The sequence below is a fragment of the Mirounga angustirostris genome, unplaced genomic scaffold, assembly GCF_029215605.1.
Source record: "Mirounga angustirostris isolate CCGP_5_RB_7025 unplaced genomic scaffold, mMirAng1.0.hap1 SCAF_12, whole genome shotgun sequence".
Lineage (NCBI taxonomy): Eukaryota > Metazoa > Chordata > Mammalia > Carnivora > Phocidae > Mirounga > Mirounga angustirostris.
In genome coordinates, this window is record NW_026991720.1 from 51,795,353 (window position 1) to 51,823,157 (window position 27,805).

Here is a 27,805-nt window from a genome sequence, read left to right on the forward strand (position 1 = left end):
TGGGAAAAAAGTCCAAAATTTATATGGAATCTTAAAATATCCCAAGTATCCAAAACAATCTTGAAAAAGAACAAAATTGGCAGCCTCACAATTCCTGATTTCAAAACATAATACAATGAAACACTAATTAAGACAGTGTGGTACTGGTATAAAGGCAGATGTATAGACCAACAAAACAGAATAGAGCCCAGGAACAAACCTGTGCATATATACCCTAGTAATTTTTGACCAAGTTGCCAAGACTAGAAAATGGGGAAAGGACAGTCTCTTCAACAAATAGTATTGGGATACCTGGATATCCACATGCAAAAAAAAAGGAGTTGGACTCTTACCTTACACCATATACATAAATTAAAATGGATTAAAGACCTAAATGTAAGACCTAAAGCTATACACTTCCTAGAAGAAAACAGGAAAAAAGCAAGACATTGGAGTTGGCAATGATTTCTTGAATATGATACCAAAATTACAATCAACAGAAACAAAAATAACCTACATCAAACCTAAAAACGTCTATATGTCAAAGGAAACAATCAGAGTGAAGAGGCAGTCTATGAAATAAGAGAAAATATTTGTAAATCATATATCTGATAAAGGATTAATATCCAAACTATACAGAGAATTTCTACAACTCAACAAGAAAACAAATAACTGGATTAAAAAATAGGCAAAGGGGGCGCCTGGGTGTCTCAGTCGGTTAAGTAGTCGACACTTGGTTTTGGCTCAGGTCATGATCTCAGGGTCCTGGGATAGAGCCCTGTTCTGATAGAGTGCGTCAGGGTCCATGCTCAGTGGGGAGTCTGCTTGTGGATTCTCTCTCTCCTTTTGGCTCTCCCCTGGCTCATGCTCTCCCTCTCAAATAAAAATACATAAAAATCTTTTTTAAAAAATACATAAAAGGGGCGCCTGGGTGGCTCAGTCATTAAGCATCTGCTTTCGGCTCAGGTCATGATTCCAGGGTCCTGGGATCGAGCCCCACATCAGGCTCCCTGCTCCGCGGGAAGCCTGCTTCTCCCTCTCCCACTCCCCCTGCTTGTGTTCCCTCTCTCACTGTGTCTCTCTCTGTCAAATAAATAAATACAATCTTTAAAATAAATAAATAAGTAAACGATTTATTATTTATTTGAGAGAGACTGAGTGAGAGAGAACACAAGCCAGGGGAGAGGCAGAGGGACAGGGGCAAGCAGAGCCCCCGCTGAGCAGGGAGCCTGATGTGGGGCTTGATCCCAGGGCCTAGGATCATGACCTGAGCCAAAGGCAGATGCCTGACTGACTGAGCCACCAAGTGCCTCTAAATAAATCTTTAAAAAAAATTAAAAATAGGCAAAGAACTTCAATAGACTGTTCTCCAAGGAAAATATACAAATGGCCAATAAGCAATTGAAAAGATGCTTAACATCACTGATTGTAAGAGAAATGCAAATCAAATCAACGAGATATCACCTCACACCCACTAGGATGGCTACTATCAAAACAAGGAAATGAGTGCTGGGGAGGACCCGGAGAAATTGGAACCATGTTGATAGCTATGTAAAATGGTGCAGCTGCTATGAAAAGTGGCATATAGGTTCAACACACTAAACATAAGAGTTGCCACTGACTCAGCAATCCCACTTCTGGGTATATATCCAAAAGAATTCAAAGCAGGATATCAATGAGATATTTGCACACCATGTTCACTGCAGCATTATTTACAGTTGCTGAGAGGTGCAAACAACCCAAATTCCACCGACAGATGAATGGATAAAGAAAATGTGGTTCATCCAGACAATGGAATAGTTTCAGTGTAGCAAGATGTAGTTCTAGAGATCTGTAACACAACAATGTGAATGTACACACTACTTAACACTACTAAACTATACACTTAAAAATAATTAAGATGGTAAACTTAATGTTATGTGGGGTATTTTTTACAGTAAAAAATTTTGAGCTATTATTGCCTTTTAGGCTTTCCTTTCCCTATGAATATACACTTTCCCCCCAAATTGGACCACATTGTACGTACAATTTTATAACACACTTTTGCCCAATGACTACAGAATAAAAGCTTTTCCAAGTTATTCCCTATTCTTTTTGGTCATTTAGAAAGGTTGTCTAGTATTCCAATATATGAATCTACCACAATTAAAGGATTTCCTGTTGCCAGACACTAGATTGAATTATTTTATCTCTATGAATAATATTGTGTAGCTAACTCATGCTAGGCCTTTTAAATAGTGTTAATACCAGCTGTTTTCTCTCTCCTCTTCTAGTCAGCTCTCAGCTATTACACTCCTTCCCTTCTAATCTCTGACGAGATAACCAAGCTAGCTAAATCAGTTTACTTGTAATAAAACCTTGTTTGCAGTTCTGTCATTTGCTCCCATTCTAGGTAAACAGCTGTTGCAGCAGATGCTAAGGGAGGCGGTTTTTGCTTATTTGGGGGTAGACTTTCCAGTTAGACCTGCTCTCCCAGAACTGGTTCTTGCCTCACTGAATAAATCCAGATGGTGGCACCCAATCTTGTGGTTGCTTTTTCCCCCTTCCACTCAGTCTACCTGGCCACCACCTCACTGGTACCTGTTTCTGATTCTCTGAAGCCCTGCTGCCCCTTAGCTAGGTCTAGGAGTTCAGGCCTTCTTGGACTCCTGATACCGGTATGCATGCATACTGCTGGTTTCTACTTTGTGAACTCCTTTGCTTTAGTTTCTCACACTTTAAGGTAACCCATAGCACTTACTTGTGCTTTTTGACAACAGCACTATTTGACCACCTTGGATCTAAGTTCACCACATTGTGTGTGTGTGTGCGTGTACGCACACAAGCACATAAAATAGGCTTCAACAATTACAACAAAACTCCCAAATCACATATTACTAAGTGGCCTAAATGCAGCTAGATAGGCTCCTGTTTCCCGAACTTGCTTATAGAATCTCATGAAACACTTGGTAAAAAACACATCCCCAGGCCTAGCCTAGTGGATATATTATTCTGGATATGTAATTTAACAAATACCCATGAAATGCTCATAATCAGGGAAATTTAGAAACCCTACATCCTAAATTTGCATCCTCAGAGCCTCCGGGACACTGGGAAGTTCAACTGGGACCCACAGGAGACTGGTAAGCCTGGTAGCATAGGGTTTATTCCATCATGTAGGAAAATCCTAGGAGTGAACTGTAAGTTGGAATAAACATTGGAAAGTCTTTAGAGCTTGAGACCAAAGCAGGAACTTAGGATCTTTTTACTCTTTCTACACCAAGGATGGTTTCAAACATACACCCCTGGGCTACAGATTCCATCCCAAATTTGGGGTTTCCATAAGTGTTAGCTGGGAGTCTTACAGTTCTTTGAAAGAAGTAACGTAGAATCTGGATCTTCTGAGGACTGAATTCTTTGCATAAACACTAAAATCATTTGGGGTGCATATCTTTTATTAGGGAAGATTCTATTTTCACATTAAAAAGTCAGCTCAATCCCAGATCTATGTCAGGTAACTGTTCTGTAGTGTGAGCTATGTCATTATAGAGGCTTGAGAGGGGAGAACAGAACTCTGACACATAAGCCTCAACTCATGACAAGTCTTTGGCTTCTTGGATCAACTATATATAAGATATACAAGATATTACTCTTTCTATCTGAGGGCCCAGGGAAATCGAAACATGTCTGAGAATTCTAATAGAAGCTCACCAGAGCTGGTGAATCCTGACCCCACCACATACACTATTTATTCATGTGAGACCACAATTTCCATTCCTCTTAAAATCTGCCAACTTGATGGGATAATATGAGGAATAAATAGAATTTATACAAAAGTTAGGCCCTGATAAAAATCAGTCTAAAGGGCGCCTGGGTGGCTCAGATGGTTAAGCGTCTGCCTTCGGCTCAGGTCATGATCCCAGGGTCCTGGGATCGAGTCCCACATCGGGCTCCTGACTCAGCAGGGAGTCTGCTTCTTCCTCTCCCTCTGCCTCTCCCACTGCTCATGCTCTCTCTCTCTCTGTATCTCTGTGTCTCAAATGAATAAATAAAATCTTAAAAAAAAAAAAATCAGTCTAAAATTGTTGAAAACTCAAATGGTGGTCCATGAGAGAGTCAAAATTGGAGGGTAACAAAATTATGAAGGGAAAATGCCTTTTGTAGGTCTGAAAAATAAAAAGAAGTTTAAAAACTGTTATCTCTAACAGAATTTTCTTTAACATGAAGGATAGTCATGCTACTGATGTTTATTTGGTAAGTAAGCTAAATACTTAAGCATTTTTTCCCCTAATGGCTTTAGAAATGATCTCCTTCCTAAAAAAAAAAAAAAAAAAAAAGTTTAAAGGTAAACCTTTAAAGGGTAAAGTTATATAGTAAAGTTATATAGATGGAAATGCACTTTATTCAGTGCACACTGACAGTTTTTTTCACTTCCATTCATAAGTAAAAAAAAAAAAAAACCTCTTGCGAGTATTTTTTATGCTTTACTTAGAAAAAAATATTGAATTTCAAGATCCCTAAAGTTATTAATGAAAGCTTATATTCCTTATTAGTATATATGTACATATATACATACATACGTATATATTTGAACTACTCAAAGCAATTTTATACAAACCACTCAAAACAATTTTAAGAGCTGTTCTTTTCTGTATTTAAAATTGTCCTTTCAAATATTTAGAAGTTCTGCAGGTGGTGGCTTTAAAGGAATTTTTCCCAGAGTAAATTTCTTGGACTGAAATTGTTCTAGTTCTTCTGCTGTTAATTGATCCCTGGGTGTGAATAATTCATTATCTGTGGTGGTGCTGCCATTTGAGACTGGGAGAGAGGTGGATATGCTACTATTTCCAAAGGTGTCACTAGATGACTTGGAAAAAGCAGTGTGAGAATGTGAGCCTAGACTACCAAAACCAGCCACAGAAGTGCCACTTCCAAAGGCTGGGGCCCCTGGAGCTCCAAAAGAGCCTGCTGCCATGGAAGCTGGAAATCCTGAAAATCCAGGTGATCCAAAACCAGAAGCTGCAGGACTTTTAAAAGAAAATGAAGCAGCAGATGTGACTGCAGGCTTCCCAAATCCAAACGTTGGAACAGAAGTAGTGATGGCAGAACTGGCAGAGGATGCAGCTCCAAATGCTGGAGTATTCCCGAACACAGGAGGACTTCCAGAAGGGGCAGAGGCAAATCCAGAGCTTGGTTTAAAACTAAAATTCTGAGCATTAGCACTGCTGCTGTTATTCACTGCAAAACCTACAAAAACCAGAAAAAGGAAAAAATAACCTGTTATAGTCAGAAAATGTAGCCATATTAACCACCCCTCCCTTTTTTTCTTATTTCTGCCACATTTGAATGTTGAGAAGCTTATTGGGTGGAAGGAAAAGTGAAAATAAGAAGCTAGAACAAACCCGCTAAACCCTGTTGTCCTTTCTGCTGTACTGATCTCATTTATCATCCTCACTCATGGAGACAGCTTTGAGAAACCTCTGGGATTAGGGGGTGGACTTTCACTTTCTGTCTCAACTCCAAATAAATCAGCTACATCCATTATCAAAGAAGTAACTCTTTCCTTAGCTATATTCGTTTAAGCAAATGTAGAGTGGTCACTTCATCTCAGTTTTCTCCTGTATAAATGGAGTGATTCTCAAGCCCCTTCCAGCTCTCAACTAAGATGAATCTGATGAAATCCTACTCTAATGATTGACATCTCTAGTTTTTGGCTAAAATTTTTCCTGAGTTGCCATTTTTATTTTTATACTTTTTATGACCATTCAAACTCCTCAGTCCTAATTTGCCTTTTTGTCTCTGAGAACCACTGGGTTACCTCGTATCCTAACTTAAAACAATTTTTCTTTTAAACTAAAAAAAAAAACAACAAAGTGACGCAGTATTGTCACTTGAGAATACTATACTATTATACACAGTCAGAATAAGGTCCTCAAGGTGCTGCTACCATAGCTATTATGTATTCCTATAAAACTTTTGAAAACCCATTCCTAAAATATACTTTGAAAGCCTGAGCCATAGGGTCTTTCAAAAAAACATGCCCAGTCTGACCCCTATTTTACAAATGACTGATGAGCCAAATTCTTTGAAGCTCCGTTATAGAAGGTAGGAGAATCTGCAAGGATGATTTAAAAATCACTTAAAGAGAGGGAGGAAGATGGTGGAGGAGTAGGAGACCTTAGTTTTCTCTGGTCCCTGGAATTCAGCTAGATAGCTATAAAATCATTCTGAACACCTGTGAACTCAACTGGAGATCTAAGAAAAAAATTGCTGCAATTCTACAAATAGAAAAGCGACCACTTTCTGCAAGGTAGGAGATGCAGAGAGGTGAATCCGAGGTGATGTATCCAAAGATAAACCTTGGGGGGTGGGGGGGAGCCTCTGCAAGCCAGCTACCAGAAAGTAATACAGCAGCGGAGCGCAAAGTGGGAACTTGCAGAAGTCTGCTCAGGTGAGGGACATCCCTGCCTGAAAGGCGCTCAGGTGGTGAAGCAGGGCAGAATCCTAGGTGGGACAGTGTGATCTCAGGATCCCAGAGGGCAAAGGAAGACCAGGGGGGCCTGTGTGTGGCAGAGTTCCCAAGCATCAGAGCCAGGAAGCTGGCTGCAAACAGCGAGCTCAGGAGTGGGCTTTCTGCTTAGTGTTCCCATAAAATGCGAACCGTGGTGTGGTCGGGCAACCATTTTCTGAGCAGGGGCCCAGCAAGTGGGAGAACTGTTGCGAGACCCTCCTTTTTCCCCCAGGGAGGAGGGGTGCAGGTGTGAGCTGCAGGAGTCTGCAGGGTTTGGAGACTTGAAACAGAGTTGCGTGCCTGAGATACAAACACTTGGTCACAGGCTGGGTGAGCACAGAGTGCTGACAGATCAGGGAGACAGCTTTTCCCTGAGGGTGCACTAAGGAGTGGGGGGGGGGGGGGGGAGGGGGCGGGGTGTGAGCCTTCAGCTCCAGGGTTAGAGACTGGGGGGAGACCGCCATTTTGATTCTCATCCTCTAACGCAGCATGGAAAGCCGTCAGGGAACAAAAGCCACATAGAGCAATCTGGAGTGCTTGCACTTAGCACGGCCCCCTGGCAAGGGCAGTGCAATTCCACCCAGGACAAAGACACATGAGAATCAGTGCAATCGGCCCTTCCCCCAGAAGATCACCAAGAACATCCGGCTATGACCAAGTTTACTGATCACAGAGAACTGCAAAACTTCAGCGCTAGGGGAAAATAGTATATAGTATTTGTGGTATTTTATCATGATTCTTCAGTCTTTCAATTTAAAAAAAAAATACTTTATTTATTTATTTGACAGAAAGAGAGAGAGAGTGCACAAGCAGGGGGAGGGGCAGGCAGAGGGAAAAGCAGGCTTCCTGCAGAGCAGGGAGCCTGATGTGAGGCTCGAGCCCAGGATGCTGGGGTCATGACCTGAGCCAAAGGCAGACACTTAACTGAGCCACCCAGGCGCCCTACAGTCTTTCAATTTAACTTTTTTTCCCTTTTCCTTTTCAACCAATTTCTTATTTTATCAATTCTTTTAAGTCTTTTTTATTTTCATTTTTACAGTTACATTCTATCCTTTCACTGTATTTAATTTTATTTTTGTACATACATAAGTTTTTCGTTCTTTACAACTTTAGGATCTAGTTTTCTAACAAACAGACCAAAATACACCCAGGATCTCTTGTATTGCTCTGTTCTGTTCATTTGTCTAATTATATTCTCTCTTTCTCTTTTTAATTTTCTTTTCAGTTTCTGGCCTCTTCCGATTTGTTCACTGTATATTTCTCTGGGGTTGTTGTTGCTATTTTAGCCTTTTGTTCTCTCATTCATCTATTCCTCTATGGACAGAATGACAAGACATAAAAACTCACCTCAAAAAAGAGAACAAGAGGCAGTACTGACTGCCAGGGACCTAATTACTATGGATATAAGTAAAATGTCGGAACTAGAGTTCAGAATAACGATTACAGAGACACTAGTTGGGCTTGGAAAAAAGCATAGACGACACTAGAGAGTCCCTTTCTGGAGAAATAAAAGAACTAAAATCCAATCGAGTCGAAATCAAAAAGGCTATCAAAGAATGCAATAAAAAATGGAGGCTCTAACTATTAGGATAAATGAGTCAGAAGAGATAATTAGTGATATAGAAGACAAAATGATGGAGACTAAAGAAGCTGAGAAAAAGAGAGATAAACAACTACTGGATCACGAGAGGAGAAGTCGAGAGATAAGTGATACCATAAAGTGAAACAATATTAGAATAATTGGGATCCCAGAAGAGGAAAGAGAGAGAGGGGGGCAGAAGGTATACTGGAGCAAATTATAGCGGAGAACTTCCCTAATCTGGGGAAGGAAACAGGCATTCAAGTCCAGGAGGCACAGAGAACCCCCCTCAATATCAATAAAAATAGGTCAACACTTCGACATATAGTAGTGAAGCTTGCAAACTTCAGAGACAAAGAGAAAATCCTGAAAGCAACTCAGGACAAGAGGTCCTTAACCTAAGAGGGTAGAAACATTTGAGTGGCAGCAGACCTAGCCACAGAGACCTGGCAGGCCAGACAGGACTGGCATGATATATTCAGGGTGCTAACTGAGAAAAATATACAGCCAAGAATACTTTATCCGATAAGGCTGTCATTCAGAATAGAAGGAGAGATAAAGAGCTTCCAGGACAAACAGAAACTAAAAGAATTTGTGATCACTAAACCAGCCCTACAAGAAATATTGAAGAGGATCCTTTAGGCAAATTGAGAGCCCCAAAGTAACAAAGACCAGAAAGGAACAGAGACAATATATAGAAACAGTGACTTTATAGGTAATAAAACGGCACTAAATTCATATTTTTCAATAGTTACTCTGAATGTAAATGGACTAAATGCCTCAATCAAAGGACACAGGGTATCAGATTGTTAAAAAAGCAAGACCCATCCATATGCTGTCTGCAAGAGATTCATTTTAGACCCAAAGACACCTCCTGATTGAAAGTGAGGGGGTGGAAAACCATTTATCATGCTAATGGACATCAAAAGAAAGCTGGGGTGTCAATCCTTATATCAAACAAATTAGATTTTAAACCAAAGACTGAAATAAGAGATAAGGAAGGACACTATATCATAATTAAAGGGTCCATCCAACAAGAAGACCTAACAATTGTAACTATTTATGCCCCTAACATGGGAGCAGCCATTTATACATAAACCAATTAATAACAAAATTAAAGAAACATATCAACAATAATACAATAAGAGTAGGGGACTTTAACACCCCACTCACTGTAATGGACAGATCATCTGAGCAGAATATCAACAAGGAAATAAGTGCTTTAAGTGACACACTGGACCAGATGGACTTCACAGATATAGTCAGAACATTCCATCCCAAAGCAACAGAATACACATTCTTCTCTAGTGCACATGGAACATTCTCCAGAATAGATCACATCCTGGGTCACAAATCAGGTCTTAACTGGTACCAAAAGATTGGGATCATTCCCTGCATATTTTTGGACTACAGTGCTTTGAAACTAGAACTCAACCACAAGAGGAAAGTCAGAAAGAACTCAAACACATGGAGGCTAAAGAGCATCCTACTAAAGAATGAATGGGTCAACTAGGAAACCAAAGAAGAATTTAAAAAAACTCACGGAAACAAATGAAAAGGAAAACACAACTGTTCAAAACCTTTGGGATGCAGCAAAGGCAGTCCTAACATGAAAGTATATAGCAATACAGGCCTTTCTCAAGAAACAAGAAAGGTCCCAAATAGAGAACTTAACCTTACATCTAAAGGAGCTGGAGAAAAAACAGCAAACAAAGCCTAAACCCAGCAGAAGAAGAAAATTAATAAAGATTAGAGCAGAAATCAATGAAATAGAAACCAAAATAATAGAACAGATCAATGAAACTATGAGCTGGTTCTTTGAAAGAATTAATAAGATCAATAAACTCCTGGCCAGACTTACCAAAAAGAAAAGAGAAAGGACCCAAATAAATAAAATCATGAACGAAAGAGGGGAGATCACAACCAACACCAAAGAAATACAAACAATTATAAGAACATATTATGAGCAACTATATGCCAACAAATTAGGCAACCTGGAAGAAATGGATGCATTCCTAGAGACCCATAAACTACCAAAACTGAAACAGGAAAAATAAAAACCTAAACAGACCCATAACCAGCAAGGAAATTGAAGCAGTCACCAAAATCTCCCAACAAACAAGAGTCCAGGGCCGGATGGCTTCCCAGGGGAATTCTAGCAAACATTTATTTTTTATTTTTTATTATTATTTTTTTTCTACCAAACATTTAAAGAAGAATGAATACCTATTTTCTGAAGCTGTTTCAAAAAATAGAAATGGAAGGAAAACTTCCAAATGCTTTCTGTGAGGCCAGTAATACCCTGACCCCACCAAAAAGGAGAATTACAGATCAATATCCCCAGTGAACATGGATGTAAAAATTCTCACCAAGATACTAGCCAATAGGATCCAACAGTACATTAAAAGGATTATTCACCATGACTGAGTGGGATTTTTTCCTGGGCTGCCAGGGTGGTTCAACATCCACAAATCAATCAATGTGATACAGTACATTAATAAAATAAAGGACAAGAACCATATGATCCTCTCAATAGATGCAGAAAAAGCATCTAACAAAGTACAGCATCCTCTCTTGATTAAAACTCTTCACAGTGTAGGGATAGATGGAACATACCTCAATATCATAAAAGCCATCTATGAAAAACCCACAGTGAATATCATTCTCAATGGGGAAAAACTGAGAGCTTTTCCCCTAAGGTCAGGAACATGACAGGGCTGTCTGCTATCACCACTATTATTCAACAAAGAAGTCCTAGCTCCAGAAATGAGATAACAAAAAGAAATAAAAGGCATCTGAATCAGCAAAAAAGAAGTTAAACTCTCACTCTTTGCAGATGACATGATACTCTATGTGGCAAACCCAGAAGACTCAACCCCAAAACTTCTAGAACTCATACAGGAACTCAGCAAAGTGGCAGGATATAAAATCAATGCACAGAAATCAGCTGTATTTCTATATACTAACAATGAGACACAAGAAAGAGAAATTAAGGAGTCAATCCCACTTACAAATGCACCAAAAACCATGACACACCTAGGAGTAAACCTAACCAAAGAGGCAAAGGATCTGTACTCAGAAAACTATAGAATACTCATGAAAGAAAATGAGGAAGACACAAAGAAATGGAAAAATGTTCCATGAGCATGGATTGGAAGAACAAATATTGTTAAAATGTCTATGCTACCTAGAGTAATCTATATATTTAATGCAATCCTTATCAAAAGACCATCAACTTTTTTCACAGAATTGGAACAAATAACTCTAAAAATTGTATGGAACCAGAAAAGACCCTGAATAGCCAAAGGAACAAAACAGACACACAGATCAATGGAACAGAATAGAAAACCCAGAAATGGGCCCTCAAATCTATGGTCAACTAATCTTTGACAAAGTAGGAAGAGTATCCAATGGAAAAAAGACAGTCTCTTCAACAGATGGTCTTGGAAAATTGGACAGCCACATGCAGAAGAATGAAACTGGACCATTTCCTTACACCATACACAAAAATAGACTGAAAATGGATGAAAGACCTAAATGTGACACAGGAATCCATCAAAATCCTAAAGGAAAACACATGCAGCAACCTCTGTGACCTTGGCCACAGAAATTTCTTGCTAGACACGTCTCCAAAGGCAAGGGAATCGAAGGCAAAAACGAACTATTGGGACTCCATCAAGATAAAAAGATTTGCACAGCAAAGGAAACAGTCAACAAAACCAAAAGACAACTGACAGAATGGGAGAAGATACTTGCAAATGTCTTATCAGAAAAAAGGCTAGTAGTTAAAATCTATAAAGAACTTATCAAACTCAACACCCAAAGAACAAATAATCCAATCAAGAAATGGGCAGAAGACATGAACAGACATTTCTGCAAAGAGGACATACAAATGGCTAACAGACATATGAATAAATGCTCCACATCACTTGCCATCAGGAAATTCAGATCAAAACCACATTGAGATACCACCTTACACCAGTTAGAATGGCTAAAATTAATAAGACAGGAAATGACAAACGTTGGCGAGGATGTGGAGAAAGGGGAACCCTCTTACACTGTTGGTGGGAATGCAAACTGGTGCAGCCACTCTGGACAACAATATGGAGGTTCCTCAAAAGTTAAAAACAGAGCTATCCTATGACCCAGCAACTGCACAACTAGGTATTTATCCAAAGGATACAAACACAGGGATTCGAAGGGGCACATGCACTCCAATGTTTATAGCAGCAAAGTCCACAATAGCCAAACTATGAAAGAGCCCAGATGTCCATTGACAGATGAATGGATAAAGAAGATGGACTATTATTCAGCCATCAAAAAAAAAAAAAGAAATCTTGCCATTTGCAATGACATGGATGGAACTAGAGGGTATTATGCTAAGTGAAATAAGTCAATCAAAAAAAAAAGTCAATCAGAGAAAGACAATTATCATGATTTCACTCATATGTGGAATTTAAGAAACAAAACAGAGGAGCATAGTGGGAGGGAGGGAAAAATAAAACAATGAAATCAGAGGGAGACAAACCATAAGAGAATCTTAATCATAGGAAACAAACTGAGGGTTGCTGGAGGGGAGGGGGTCAGGGGGATGGGGTAACTGGGTGATGGGCATTAAGGAGGGCATGTGATGTAATGAGCACTGGGTGTTGTATGCAACTGATGAATCACTGAACTCTACCTCTGAAACTAATAATACACTGTATGTTAACTAAATGAATCTAAATTTTAAAAAATAAAAATATTAAAAAAAATAAAATGCCACTTAACACACCTTCAGACTTTATGATCTAAAACCTCTAAAATCCTGGAGCACCTGGGTGGCTCAGTCGGTTAAGCTGCTGCCTTCAGCTCAGGTCATGATCCCGGGGTCCTGGGATCAAGCCCCGCATTGGGCTCCCTGCTCAGCAGGAAGCCTGCTTCTCCCTCTCCCTCTGCCTGCCTCTCTGCCTACTTGTTCTCTCTCTCTCTCTGTCAAATAAATGAATAAAATCTTTAAAATAAAATAAAATAAAACCTCTAAAATCCTATGTTTCTAAAATTGACGAAGTTTTGCATTACTTTATCATTTACCTGGTGATCCAAATGTTACTGCTTGTGTACTGCCAAATCCAAATGCAGGTGCTGCTTGATTTACTCCATCCTTTACAGCTGAGAGCTTTAAAAAAAAAAAAAAGTAGGCAAATAATAAAGTAATTGATGAATAATTCTTAATTACCTTTTCTATATACTTTACAGCTAAATTCAATTTTAAAAACGTATTCTTAGGGGCACCTGGGTGGCTCAGTCAGTTAAGCGGCTGCCTTCGGCTCAGGTCATGATCCCAGAGTCCTGATCGAGCTCCACATCAGGCTCCCTGCTCAGTGGGGAGCCTGCTTCTCCCCCTGCTGCTCTCCTAGTTGTGCTCTCTGTCTCTCTCTCTGACAAATAAATAAAATCTTAAAAACAGAAAAAACAAAAAAAACCCCGTACACTTAAAAATATGTTTAACATAGAAAAATGCCCATAATATGAATATGCACAGAAAAAGATGGACCAATCTCAATGAGGTAAGAGCAACTGGCTGATGAATTATGGGTGATTTTAATTTTATTTATGCTTCTAAAATATTTTCTAAATTTCTTCAATGAATATGTATTAAAATGAAAAAAAATTTTAATAATACATTTCATTGTCTATAGGTTCATTATCAAGAAACCTAGATTTCGGGGCACCTGGGTGGCTCAGTTGTTAAGCATCTGCCTTTAGCTCAGGTCATGATCCCAGGGTCCTGGGATCGAGCCCCGCATCGGGCTCCCTGCTCTGTAGGAAGCCTGCTTCTCCTTCTCCCACTCCCCCTGCTCGTGTTCCTGCTCTTGCTCTCTGTCAAAAAAAAAAAAAAAAAAAAAAACTTAAAAAAACCCCTAGATTTCATGTAAAAGGCCTTTAGAGGCTACCCAATCTGCTTACTCTAATACTTGAACTGAAGTTGATTCACAATTACATTAAAAGCTTACTATTAAAATCTAGTAAACATTTCCTATTCCCTGAGAATACTTTGTTCTTGCTATGTTCTACTCTAGAAATGTCTTTCATCTCTGCATAGTGAAATCTTAATCTCCCTTTCTTTTTTTTTTTAAGATTTTATTTATTTATTTGAGAGAAAAAGCACGAGCGGGGGGTTAGGGGCAGAGGAAGTTGCAGACTCCCCGCTGAGCAGGGAGCCCGATGTGGGGCTCGATCCCAGGATCCTGAGATCATGACCTGAGCCAAAGGCAGACGCCCAACTGACTGAGCCACCCAGGTGCCCCTTTAATCTCCCTTTTGAGGAACTTTCCCTTACTCCTTACCTCCAAGAACCTTTTCCTAATCAACTCAAACAGATACAAATTTCTCTCATTTGGAAGCCTCAATAGCATTTTTCAAAAATCAATTTCATTGAGGTATGGTTTGTATGCAATAAAATGCATCCGTCACACATACATATGGATTTCAATGAGTTTTGACAAACTTAATAGCTACCACCACAATCAAGATTTAAAACATTTCCATTACCCCTAAAAGATCCTTTGTGTTCCTTCTCAGTCAAGCCTCTCCCAAACCCTAGGTACAGTGAGCCACTCATCTCCTTCCTATCACTATAGATGAGGTTTATTTTCTTTTTTCCAAAGATTTTTATTTATTTTATTTTTTTTGAAGATTATTTATTTATTTATTTGACACAGAGAGAGAGACAGCGAGAGAGGGAACACAAGCAGGGGGAGTGGGGGAGAGAGAAGCAGGCTTCCCGCGTAGCAGGGAGCCCGATGCGGGGCTCGATCCCAGGACCTTGGGATCATGACTCGAGCCAAAGGCAGACCCCAATGACTGAGCCAGCCAGGCGCCCCCAAAGATTTTTTTTTTCTTTTTATTTATTTATTTGAGAGAGAGAATGAGATAGAGCATGAGAGGGGGGAGGGTCAGAGGGAGAAGCAGACTCCCTGCTGAGCAGAGAGCCCGATGCGGGACTCGGTCCTGGGACTCCAGGATCATGACCTGAGCCGAAGGCAGTCGCTTAACCAACTGAGCCACCCAGGCGTCCCGACCCAAAGAGTTTTAAAAATTTATTTATTTGAGAGAGAGAGTGAGCAGGAGGGAGAGGGAGAGAGAATATGAAGCAGACTCTGCACTGAGCACAGAGACAATGCAGGGCCCAATCTCCACCCTGAGATCATGACCTGAGCTGAAATCAAGAATCAGACACTTAACTGAGCCACCCAGGCGCCCTGATGAAGTTTGTTTTCTTTAGTTTTTGATATAAATGAAATCACATAGTATGTACTTTTTTTTTGATGTTTTTCTAGCTTCTCTCCCTTAGTGTAATATTCATTAACGGGTAAATAGATAAACATATACATACACTGGATTAAAAGAACAAAGAATGAGCTACTTGGCATAAAGAATGAACTACTGATACATGCTAAGCCCCTTGTGGGTGGACTGTCCAAGACCCTCATCTATGGAGGGGCCCCTAGGCAGCTGGCAAAGAGTAAGGAAGTTCTAACCCCAAGGGAAGTTCTGCAGTTCTTTGGACTCAGTTATCCCTTCTGCATTAGCAGTGGTGATGGTGGGCCACCTCTCACACAGGAAGAATACTTCCAAGAAGTCCTACTAAAATTAATGGCATCATAACAACTAAACAGTGAAGAAATGAGCTTACCCAAGAGTCTCACTGTTTAGGAAGTACATATTTAAGAAAGGGGTGGGGTGCTGGAATGGTCACATAGTCATTTACTAAGTTAGGCAACCACAACTCTTATATCCTTTTCAGAAAGTAGAAACATCACCTGAGAAACTGTAAATATCTTATTTCAAAATAAGGTTCTTAAGTTTTTATGGGAATAAAACATTGTATCTTTATTTTTCTTTTTAATTTTTTTTTTTTTAAAGATTTTATTTATTTATTTGACAGAGACACAGCGAGAGAGGGAACACAAGCAGGGGGAGTGGGAGAGGGAGAAGCAGGCTTCCCGCCGAGCAGGGAGCCAGATGCGGGGCTCGATCCCAGGACTCTGGGATCATGACCTGAGCCGAAGGCAGACGCTTAACGACTGAGCCACCCAGGCGCCCCAAAACATTGTATCTTTATTGACAGAGATAATGAATATGCTACAGTCAGGACCCTGTATCTGTGGAGACAAATGGGTATATATCTACTAAAGGCATTTCTATATAAGTCAGGGAACATATGGTGAGTGTTTTTTCAGTCACAAAAGTATACATTAGTCTAAATGTATATTCAGATCATTTTTCAGAGCAATTTCTTTGTAAATGCTGATAACCTTATATACTTGAATTTATGTAATATTTTCAAAACTAGACCACTGAAGTAAAAAACTTTACCCTAAAAATAGTTTTAGGAAAGCAAAGTTATCTGTGCTTTTCTGACTAAGGATCAGAGAGAAAGCAATTTCAGGACTTTAAAAGATGATACAGTATTGAGAATGTGTGTATCATAATTCCTGACAGAGGATTTTAGTTTTGCTTTCCAAATCCAAAGTGAAATTCTCTGCAAAAAAGCAACAGATAAGATACTTCCATAGAAAACTCTCCAATACTCACCAAGGCTATGTTAGTTGATGTATTTAGACTCTTCAATTCATTTATTCTGTTTCTCCATTGATTTATTAACTGTTGGAGGGAATTTAGCTGAAGAGAGAAGACAGAAAAAAATGAGTCAATTTTGAGTGTTTAAGTTTGTTTCTCCAACAACTTCACGTGGTTTGTCAAAATCACAAAAAGTTGATAAGACATTTTTATGGCCCATAACTTGTACAATTTGCCCAAGATGTTCCAGCTGTAGCTCCCTCCCTGTTCTCCAACTCCTGGTGTCACCTGGTTCAGAATCTCAAGTATGTGGCAGCAGAGAGAGGGTTATATCGGGATGGGAGGCAAACATGTGTAGTAGTTGAAATGTTTGATCATGACTGTAGACAACACAAAAATACAGTTTATGTCATTTCCTTTAGGCACCAAACTTATTCAAGCCCAGCTTTTTTATTTTTTGACATCTGATACATGAGAATGTTAATATGTATAAATAGACTGTGTCTTTTTTCACTTTGTTTTTCTAGCATTCATCATGGTGTTTGCACCTAAGAGACGTTCCATAAATGTCAAATGATGAAAGGGTCTGAATTTTTTGGACTGATCGCTGGATAATTTGTAATAAAAATAGTGACATTCCTAGTTATATAGTCAAAATATATTATTACCATTTTAGATAACCAACCAATTTCAAAGAAAGTAATTTAGAAATAAAAATAACAATAGCCTTGTCTTGAGAAAAATTATAGACCTCATCCACTTTGCCAACATACAAGCAAGCCACTATAAACAGAGAAGACAGTAATTAACAGCTAATCTGGTATCAAGGTAGATGAATAGGAAACAAACTTACATAACTCTGTAAGTTATTGCTGGTTAAGAAGTTATGGTATTCAAGCCTCAACTCCTCTGGTGAAATGTCTGTAAAACCTGAAGTGAGGAATCAATTGGAATCTTTAAAATAAATACCAATACTTTTAATAGTATAGTAAAGCTAGAAGTGCTAGACAAGAAAATATGCCGATGTTGATAAGAAAATTTTCATAATCATAAGGAAAAATTTCAAAGCCTATACTCTAATGTTGAACAAAGTATAAAATTAGAATAAAATATAATTGGATATGTGATTTTCAAAGGGGGAAATTTTCTAAAGATAAATGGACTGGAAGGGATAACAAAGAAAAGAAAGGGTTGACCACATATACATTCAAACTGGTCTAAAAAATATTCAGTATGCCAGAAACTATAATAGGCAAAATTAAAAGGCAAATGGTAAACTGAGAAAACCGTGACTGCAACATATATGACAGGAGAAGAGCTAATGTCAATGTATAAATAGTACTTACAAATCATTAAGAAAAATAAGTTAATATGGGCAAAGATAATAAACACCCAATGCTTTATTTAATGGCAAAAATTAAAAATGGATGGTATTTATTGTTATTAAGGGTGTGGTAAAATGGATATTCTCCTAAATTGCCTTTAAGGGAATTAAAAAGGTATTTTTCTGGGAGAACAACTGTCAATAAGCGTTAAATGCCTTAAATATGTTCACACCTTCTGTCCTTAATAGAATTTCTAGGATTTAACCTCAGGCATTAATTAGACATATAAACAAAGAGTTTAATGTATGAAGATGATCATTCTAGTATTTTTAGTAGAGACCAACTGAAAACAAAGTAGGATACAAAACTAGATTACGATTCTAATTTCATATATTTATATGTATACAGGAAATATGGTTGTGTGTGTGTATTCTGAAAGACTCTAAAATGTTATAGTTGTTATCTCTATGAGATCAGGTGATCTTTATTTTATTTACATATTTCCGTGTTTTTCAAGTTTTCTATGACAACAGCCATAAATTTATAATTAGGAAAACTTTTTAAGAAAGTTCAGAATGTTCAGGATATTTTCTACAGAGAATTACTTGTAACCCAGATATCATTAACTCCATGGACCCCTACACCCCAGAATAAATATAAGACTAAATGTTCAAATTAGAACCTTGGATTCTTCTAACAACTTATCTTTATGCCATCTTTATTAACTGTTCAGGCCAAAAAACCTAGGAATCCCCTTGCCTTTCTCTTTCCTCACATCTAATTAATCAGCATCCTGCCAGTTCTAACTCCAAATGGATTTAACCAATTCTGTCTCCACTGCTAGTAACTATAACCCAGTCAGTCACGAGCATTTGTCCCCTAACTCATCTCCTTGCCTCTATTTTGCTTCCCACCCCCTACCACTCCCTACACACCATTTCTTTTCATACAACAGTCCAAGTGAGTTTTTTCTAATCAGATCATGTCCTTCTCCTGCTTAAAGCTCCACATGGCTACCTAGTACAATTAGGCCCAACATGACCTGGCTCCTGGCTGACTCCATGACCTTACGTCCTATGACGCTTTCCCTCGTTCACTCTCCTCCAGTGGTTCAGGCCTCACTAGTCCTCAAACTTGCCAACCTTGTTCCTATAAGGGTGTATGCACTAGTTACTCCTATTGTCAGGAATGTTTTCCTCAAATATTCCTGTGACACCTTCTTTTCACTTAGCATCAGCTTCAGTACTGTCTCCTAAGAATGGATAACCACTCTAGCTAAAGGAAACTGTCCCTCTAGTTACTTTCTCCTCCTTCCAGCCTCCTCTGAACCACAGGACACGGAAAATTATGTGAGTGAGTATTTTCTCAATTCTCTCAAGGGTGGTATGAAAGTAGTATCATTTTAGATGCATAGGAAAAGTTCATTCATTATAATTGAAGTCTAAGGACAGCAGTTGGGTACCTGGGCAGCTCAGGAGGTTAAAATGAAGTCTAAGGACAGCAGTTGGGTACCTGGGCAGCTCAGGAGGTTAAGTGTCTGCCTTTGGCTCAGGTCATGATCCCAGGCTCCTGGGATCGAGCCCCACATTGGGCTCCCTGTTCAGCAGGGAACCTGCTTCTCCCTCTACCTCTCCCCCCTGCTCTTGATCTGTCTCTCTCTCTCTCACACTCTCTCTCAAATAAATAAATCTTAAAAAAAAAATAAGGACAGCAGTTCTCCACCTTTTTAGTCTCAAGACCCAAATAGGTTCTTAAAAATCATTAAACAATCCCAAAAAGCTTCTGCTTACATAGGTTATATATATCAATATTTACCATATTTAAAATGAAAAATAAGAAATATAGAACATAAGGCGCCTGGGTGGCTCAGTTGGTTAAACGACTGCCTTCGGCTCAGGTCATGATCCTGGAGTCCCGGGATCGAGTCCCGCATCGGGCTCCCTGCTCGGCAGGGAGTCTGCTTCTCCCTCTGACCCTCCCCACTCTCATGTGCTCTCCCTCATTCTCTCTCTCTCAAATAAATAAATAAAATCTTAAAAAAAAAATATATAGAACATTATTTGTTAATTCACATAAAAATAAGAAACCAGGGGCGCCTTGGTGGTACAGTCGGTTTTGAGCGTCCAACTCTTCATTTCGGCTCAGGTTGTGAGCTCCGGGTCGTGGGATAGAGCCCTGTGTTGGGCTCCACGCTGGGCTTGGAGTCTACTTGAGATTCTCTCTCTCTCCCTCTTCCTCTGCCCCTCCCCCTACATGTACTCTCTCTCTCTCAAATAAATAAATAAATCTTAAAAAAAGAGGAACCAATTACATATCAACATAAATGAAAAGACTATTTTTCAAAGCAAAAAGTAAAAATTTAGTGAGATGAGCAGCATTGTCTTATGTTTGTAAATTTTTTTTTATATACCTTAATTTAAAAATATTTTATTGCTAAAAAATGTTAACCCTCTTCTGAACTTTCAGCGAGTCATCAGCTTTTTGCTGATGGAGGGTCTGTTTGTAAGTTTTTTCAATGTTTGACTTTAATAGAAGACTGCTGGATTATTATATCTGCTTCTACATTCAATCTGTTGCAATATATTGCCTGAAGTATATGAAGAAAGTCTGTTCTAACACAGATAAGTATTTGGAAATGGAGGACTTAAATAGCTTTTTCACGTAATTGTGGATATTTTTCTTTGACACTACATCAAAACTTGATAGGTTGTAGTTTCTTAAAGGTTAGCTATAATGCAAACGCAAACCATATTAATTAACCTTTTGTACTATTATATTAAATCCAGTGGTTTATCTTGCACTTAGGATGGATTTTTCAGCCATGCATAATTTTCACTTGAAAGCTTGAATTTTGTCACTGGCAATAAACAATCAGTTGTTTTCTTTTAAGTGACAGGCTCACTTCATTAGTTTTTTTAGGAAATGTTGCCAAATACCTAAGTCTAGATAACCACAGTGATCAGTCCTTCTTTTAAGTAAAAATTGTCTGTGAGAAAAGTGGCTAGTTCAGTTCACAACTCAAATGATAACTTCAGTGCCTTCCCTCCAGATAACCATCAGATGTGAGTATGTGGCAGAAGCACTTTCTGTGCACTTCCCATTTTTGTCACACAGATCAAAAAGGTGTGCCCTCAAGGGTCAAAATTAATAAAATCAGTATTTTTACCTCTTTATCAAAAATTTTAAGTGAAAAATGGCATTAAAAAATTTTTTTTTATTGGGGTGCCTGGCTGGCTCGGTCAGAAGAGCATGTGACTCTTGACTCGGGGTTGTGAATTTGAGCCCCACACTGGTTATAGAGATTACTTAAATAAATAAAACTTAAAAAAAAATTTTTTTTTGTATTGACTACTATAGTCTGCTAGTACAGTAGGTTGCCTCTGCCTTGACTCATGCTAAGATACAAGGAGTTTTACTCATCAATGTTTTTGCAACAACACTGCAAATGTCAACAGAGTGAAAATGGCAATTAATGTCTTAGTACTATTATGAAAATTGAATTTTGAGCCTTTAAAAGGGTCTCAGGAATAGGATTGCCAGATATAGCAAATAATAATACAGGATGCCCAGTTAAACTTGAATTTCAGATATATAACAAATACTTTAGTATAAGTATGTCCGAAACATTACATGGAATATTCAGATACTAAAAATATTATTTCTTAGGGGAGCCTGAGTGGTTCAGTTGGCTAAGCGTCTAACTCTTGGTTTCAGCTCAGATCTTAATCTCATGGGTTGTGGGACAGAGCCCTGTGTTGGGCTCCCCGCTCAGCAGGGAGTCTGCTCCCCCCTTTTTCTCTCCCTCTGCCACTCCCCTGGCTTGTGCACTCTGTCTCTCTCTCCCTCTGGAATAAATAAATAAATCTTAAAAAAAAAAAAAACCACTAGTGAAATTATCTTATTTATTTGTATTACTTACGGTCTCCCTCAAGAACATAAGCTCTGTTAAGGGAGGGACCTTATCTGTCTTGCTCATCACTATATCCTTAGAGCTTAGAATAGGGCCTGGCACAAAAGAAATTCTGTAAGTATTTTCTTGAATGATTGAGTGAATAAGTAACTTAGGACTGGTGTGACACCAATGCTCACAGGAATGAGCAGGTAGAGCTGAGACAGAGCAGGGATCCCAGAGTTCTGAGGGACTGCAAGGGTTCTCATCTGCTAGGTACTTGCTGTTTACTCAATAGGGCAGAGGCCCAGGACCATCCAAAGTGGGATTAGAAAATGTGGTGCTCTAGGTTTCAGCTCAGAAAGGGCTTAGGGACTATGGACCAAAGAAAACAGAAGGGAAAAGGGCGTTCTAAAAAAATGCTATCCCTGTAGCCCAGCTAAAGCTCTTTACCTTCACACATTATCTCCAGGATAGATCTCAGCATGCCTTATGAAAAATAACGATCTTTAGAAGAATATATAGGGAAGAAAGGGAGAACAGAATCAGGCAGCCAAGGCCTTAATGGCAAATAGAATGTGTGAATCTTCTATTCACTGCAGGCAGCTAAGAGGTTCTGAAGTTGTACCTATAGGCAACCAAGAAAGCAGAGACTCTTCGAGGGCTTACAGAATTGGAATTGTGGTGGGTGCTGATTTCAGTATTTTCTCATGAGAACTACGTATCTTAAAAGAACTGTATCTTCTAAAAAAAAAAAAAAAAAGAACTGTATCTTCTAATCTTTATTCTGAATTATGAAGTTCTGCCAGAATACTGGGATACTTCAAACAATGTCCAAACTTTCCTAGCTGTAGCTAAGTGTGTGGTTAGTTTACTTGGCATGGTCTTGGTTTTAGAAAATAAGAGTTATAAAACATATTTTAAAAACATACAATTTCTCAATTACCTGAAATATTAGGTTTCTTTTTCATTGGCGAATAAACAGAAAACATCCACTGCCCTGATGATTCCCAAATTTCCATATCTTTTATAATTCCTTCCCTGGGGGAAAAAAAAGAGCAAAGGATCTTTTTCATTTGCTTATTAAAATTTATTGTTTATAATTTTCAATGACTGAAATTTTAAATTGTAGTAAATATATAATTTTATATATTTTTTTTAAAAAAGATTTTATTTAGTTTAGAGAGAGAGTACACGTACAAAGGGAGATGCAGATGGAGAGGGAGAGGGAGAAGCAGACTCCTCGCTGAGGGTGGAGCCTGACACGGGGCTCAATCTTAGGACCCTGAGATCACGACCTGAGCTGAAATCAAGAGTTGGATGCTTAACGCACTGAGCCACAGGCGCCCCTAGATTTTTTCCATTGTATTTTCTGAAGACTATTTTTTTTTTAAGACTTTATTTGACAGAGAGATAGAGAGCACAAGTAGGCAGAGAGGCAAGCAGAGGGAGAGGGAGAAGCAGGTTCTCTGCTGAGCAGGGAGCCCGATGCAGGGCTTGACCCCAGGATCCTGGGATCATAATCTGAGCCGAAGGCAGCCACTTAACCAAATGAGCCACCCAGGTGCCCCTGAAGACTATTCTTTAAAGCAGAATTTATGAACTAAGAACTATATTTCATGATTTTAACTATTACAGTATCAAAGAAGTTCACAGTTTTGGTTTTCCAGTAAACTAAACTATTAGTCAATAGATTTGGTAAGTGAAACTATTAAACTATACATATTTTAAAGAACTAAAATAAAATGTACAATACTAACTTTAATCTTTCTTTGTTCATTATCATAAACATCAATGATCATTTAACTGGAAAAAGACAGAAAGCACCACGCAATATAGAACCATAAAATTTTTAAACTGGGTAGGACTTTGGAGATCATTTTGTCTAATTCTCATGTTTGCAAAAGGGGACAACAGACCCATGCCCATATAGTTAATTTATTGGCAAAGCGATGGATAGATTTGACTCTAAATTCAATGTTTCCCTCCCCCATCCAGAATGCTATAATTAATAAAATGATAGCTACCACAGAGATATTGTATTAAATTCAGGATTTTTACAACATCAAATATAGGAACGAGGGCTTTATTTGCTCTTTTACCTTTTAAAAAAAAATCAATTGTATATGATACATGGCTCAAAATCTTTTCCACTCATTCTAATTTATTATGGGAAATAAAAGACTAATGACTTTTAAGTTCTGTCCTGGGACCTGAGGCAACAGTTACAGAAAACCAGGGACACCAGTCACACATTCTACCATGATCAGGAAATAATAGGGAATCTTCACAGTAGTGAAGGAAATCAAATGAAACCAGTTTCAATGGAGTAGCTGAACCAAAAGTTTTAGGAAGAAATATACCAGCTGCTGTAAGGGACCACCAAAAGTACAAACTGCTTTAAATTACCTCATACTTTGTAAAGAACTAATATTATACAACAAACTTAAGCAAAACTATCTTAGGAAGATATTCACAATATAGTGTTATCAATAGAAAAATGGAAAAAGCATAATTAGCCCTGAGAAGTCACTGTGCTGGTATGGAAAGGTGACATATTTTTAATTGAAATAAAGTATACTCTGACATATGCAAAATAGTGGTTATCTCTGAGTGATAGGATCATGGGTGCATTTTCTTCTTTTTGCTTATTCTGATTTTTTAATAATGTATCACTTCTTTTTTAAAGAAAATATTGTAGGTACTTTTGAAAAAAATAAGCAAATGGGTAGTAATTTCTCTGAAGGCTTCCACTTACAGAAGTTTCTTATCATCTTTCTGCCCATCAGAGCTGGGTGAAGCAAATGGATTCTGGGACAATCCAAACCCTCTGTTCCTGCTAGTTGAAGCTCCAGAATCGAAGGAACTGAAAGATGACTTTTCTTGATCTCTGCTGCCCCCCCATGGTGTTGATTTGGAGAAGCTGGATGGCTGGATAACGCTGGAATATCTTTGGCTGGTGGTATTCCATCCACGTCTGTAACTACCTGAAAATAAACAATAAAACGATTTTATTGGCAATTCCTCTTTTAAATCTCTAAAAATTTCATTATATTATCTTACTATGTGCAGACATTATGTAAAGATTCAACAAGCACCACCTTTCCACTCATTTTAAATCACAAAACTCTTCATTTTTTACTTATTTGTAGTTACTTGTAACCAACAAATCATGTAATGGTCTAATGGCATTTTTTGTTTAACAAGATTGAGAGGACAGCAAATCCATAGAAAAATGATATATTAGTAAGTTCAGCTGATATAACCTTATTAAGTAAACAATCCCTTGATAGTAGATTTAGGATGTATCCTAAATCATAAGCTCCTTCAGGATAAAAAGCTGTCTTTATCATTCTTTGCTCTCCTACTGGGTCCTATATAACGGTAATGTTCGAAAAATGGACAATGTACTAAAAAGTTTGTTGAATATAAAAAATTAGATTCTACCCTCTGTCCTTGAATAGATGCCTAAATCTATTTGACTCAGTCTTACCTCTGGGAAAACAAGATCTACCCACCTATCTTTCACAGGGAGGTTATAATTTACATGTGAATAAAATGTATTCAGTTCTATTATCAGCAGATTCTAATATTTCATAATTATCACAATAAGCCAACAGGACTCTCTTCCCCTGTATCTGTATTTTAAAAAATCTTGGGGTGCCTGGGTGGCTCAGTCGGTTAAGCGTCTGCCTTTGGCTCAAATCATGATCCCAGGGTCCTGGGATTGAGCCCCGCATCAAGCCCACATCAGGTTCCCTGCTAAGCAGGGAGCCTGCTTCTCCCTCTTCCTCTGCCTGCTGCTCCCCCTGCTTGTGCTCTCTGTCAAATAAATAAATAAATAAATAAATAAATAAAATCTTAAATAAAGTAAAAAAAAAAATAAAAAATTTTGTCACTTAAACTACCTCATTTACTCATCACTTCCTAGTTGGGGCCAAGATAATTTGCCTTGTTTCTGACTGAATTAAGAGATATGCCATGAAATATATTAAAAACTGGAATGATGGGAGATCTATTCCTTCATGAAAATTCATCTCACAACTTTAAAACTACTTAATAAAACCAAAGAGAAAAGGGAACAGATTGCTGGGCCAGATCCCTTATTTAAGGGTTAGTGGTATTTTATTTTTCTGAAGTTCCAAATCCTTTGGGGGAATGACACAACTGAAGAAGTTCATTCTTTCTTTTCTATATAGCTTTTGGCCTTCACTTATTAATTATAGAAACATTCATTTCTGGGAGATTAATACTGTTTACTTGATGAGTTTTATTTATGCTTTCTTCATCCATCAACCCATTCAATATTTATTTTCTAATTACTACGTCTATAGTGAGTCTCCACAGAATGTCAAATATTAAGTAACGTTTTTCCAGGAAATACACTCACAAATATCAGACCCCGAGTCCTAATTTTTGGTTTGGAATATTTCACAGGACTAATTGGGGGTGATGCAAAAGGACTGTCTTCAAGAAGAGGGATCAGACGTGAAACCAATATGCAACACAGATTAAGGGTCAGATGAACAGTCCTAAAAGAGGGAAGGGAAGGAAAGGAAAGGGAGGGGGTCAGCATCTTAAGATACTTTTAAGGACTAAGTTTCAATCCTAATAAAGACCTAACTATTCATCTGACCTTTAAAACCTTGTGTTGGGTTTCATTTCTGATCCCGCCTCTCCTTGAACACAGTCCTTTCACATCATCTACAATTGGCTTAAGTATTCCAAAAACTTTGACAATGACTTAGACCCAGGAAGTAGGTCAACGCGGTCCTCCACACCCCCTTCCCTCACAGCTCGGAGTTGTTGTTTTTTTTTAAATAGGTTTATTTATTTTTAAAAGATTTTATTTCTTTGACAGACACAGCGAGAGAAGGAACACAAGCAGGGGGAGTGGGAGAGGGAGAAGCAGGCTTCCCGCCGAGCAGGGAGCCCGATGTGGGGCTCTGGGGCTCGATCCCAGGACCCTGGGATCACAACCTGAGCCGAAGGCAGCCGCTTAACGACTGAGCCACCCAGGCGCCCCACAACTCAGAGTTCTTAACTGGGCAACCCACCCATCCAGTTTTACCTCCAATGTTATGAGCATGTACATTCGCCTAAGGTAGAGCTTTGCAGCTCTATTAGATTTTCCAAAGGCGTCTGCTACTTCCCCAACGTTAAGCATCCAGGCTTTGATCCCAGCTGCTAGCCCTTCTCTCGAAAAAAGTTTAGTAACAATTATATTTAGGGTATCAAGGGAAAAAAAACAGTACGCTGAAGGGTAGTAAAGCAAGGAGGCGTCTGGGTCGAGCTACACCAATTCTCCGCACCATTACCACCCACAGACAAGGTAGTTTTGACACGTACTTCTGACCTAAAAACTCATTGTTTCGCATTAGTACCAAAGGCCAAGTCCCTGTCTCCATCCCCTCAACCACAAACAGCCAAATGCCTACACAGCGGAGAGGAGCATTGTAGAAAACCTGTGCCGGGCCCGGTGGGCGGGGCCGAAAAGAGGACAACGAGAGCACGTCAGCGTCACCTGACTGATGCGCCGCCGCGCTGCGCCGAGCGGCGGGCCCTACGCCGGACGCCAGTTCTCAGCCCGACGGCCCTGGCGCCAGGCCTTCCCCTGCTCCACTAGCGGCGGAGGATGGAGGAGAACGTCACCTGAGGGCTGTTGCTGCCGTCCTCCGCCCGCACCCCCGGCGCCGGGATGTTCGTTCCAGCACCGGTCTCCAAAGCGGCACCGGCCTTGAAGGAAGAACTGACAAATGGTCATTGCGACGGCGTCGCCCACGGAACGGTCTTCAGTCAGCACCCTCAGCGGACGGAGAGCCCAAAGCAACCGAAGGTCCCTCCCTGCTACCGTGACGTCATTTTCTCGCGCCCCCCCCCTTGTCCTGCCCTGGGATGAGAGGCGTAGGTTTTACCCAATAGGATTTGAGAAGAGCGGGGCGACCCCCCCGCTCTCACTGAGTTGGGCTTGGGAAAGC

The 27,805-nt window shown here is 39.2% G+C and overlaps 1 protein-coding gene across 6 annotated transcripts; it reads right to left on the reverse strand.

Annotated features, from left to right (window-relative positions):
- NUP42 (nucleoporin 42) lies at positions 1–27,805 on the reverse strand. Of its 6 annotated transcripts, none has more exons than XM_045864574.3 (7): positions 27,480–27,805; positions 24,586–24,814; positions 22,774–22,868; positions 17,467–17,543; positions 16,629–16,715; positions 13,122–13,206; positions 1–5,205 (listed from the first exon to the last, which is right to left on the reverse strand). In XM_045864574.3, the coding sequence occupies exons 1-7, from the start codon at positions 27,589–27,591 to the stop codon at positions 4,628–4,630; spliced, it is 1,263 nt and encodes a 420-aa protein (XP_045720530.1). In that variant the 5' UTR covers positions 27,592–27,805; the 3' UTR covers positions 1–4,627. The 6 variants fall into 6 exon arrangements, with proteins under 6 accessions (XP_045720530.1, XP_045720532.1, XP_064431244.1 ...); XM_045864576.3 differs by lacking the exon at positions 27,480–27,805 and adding an exon at positions 27,266–27,349; XM_064575174.1 differs by lacking the exon at positions 27,480–27,805 and adding an exon at positions 27,177–27,330.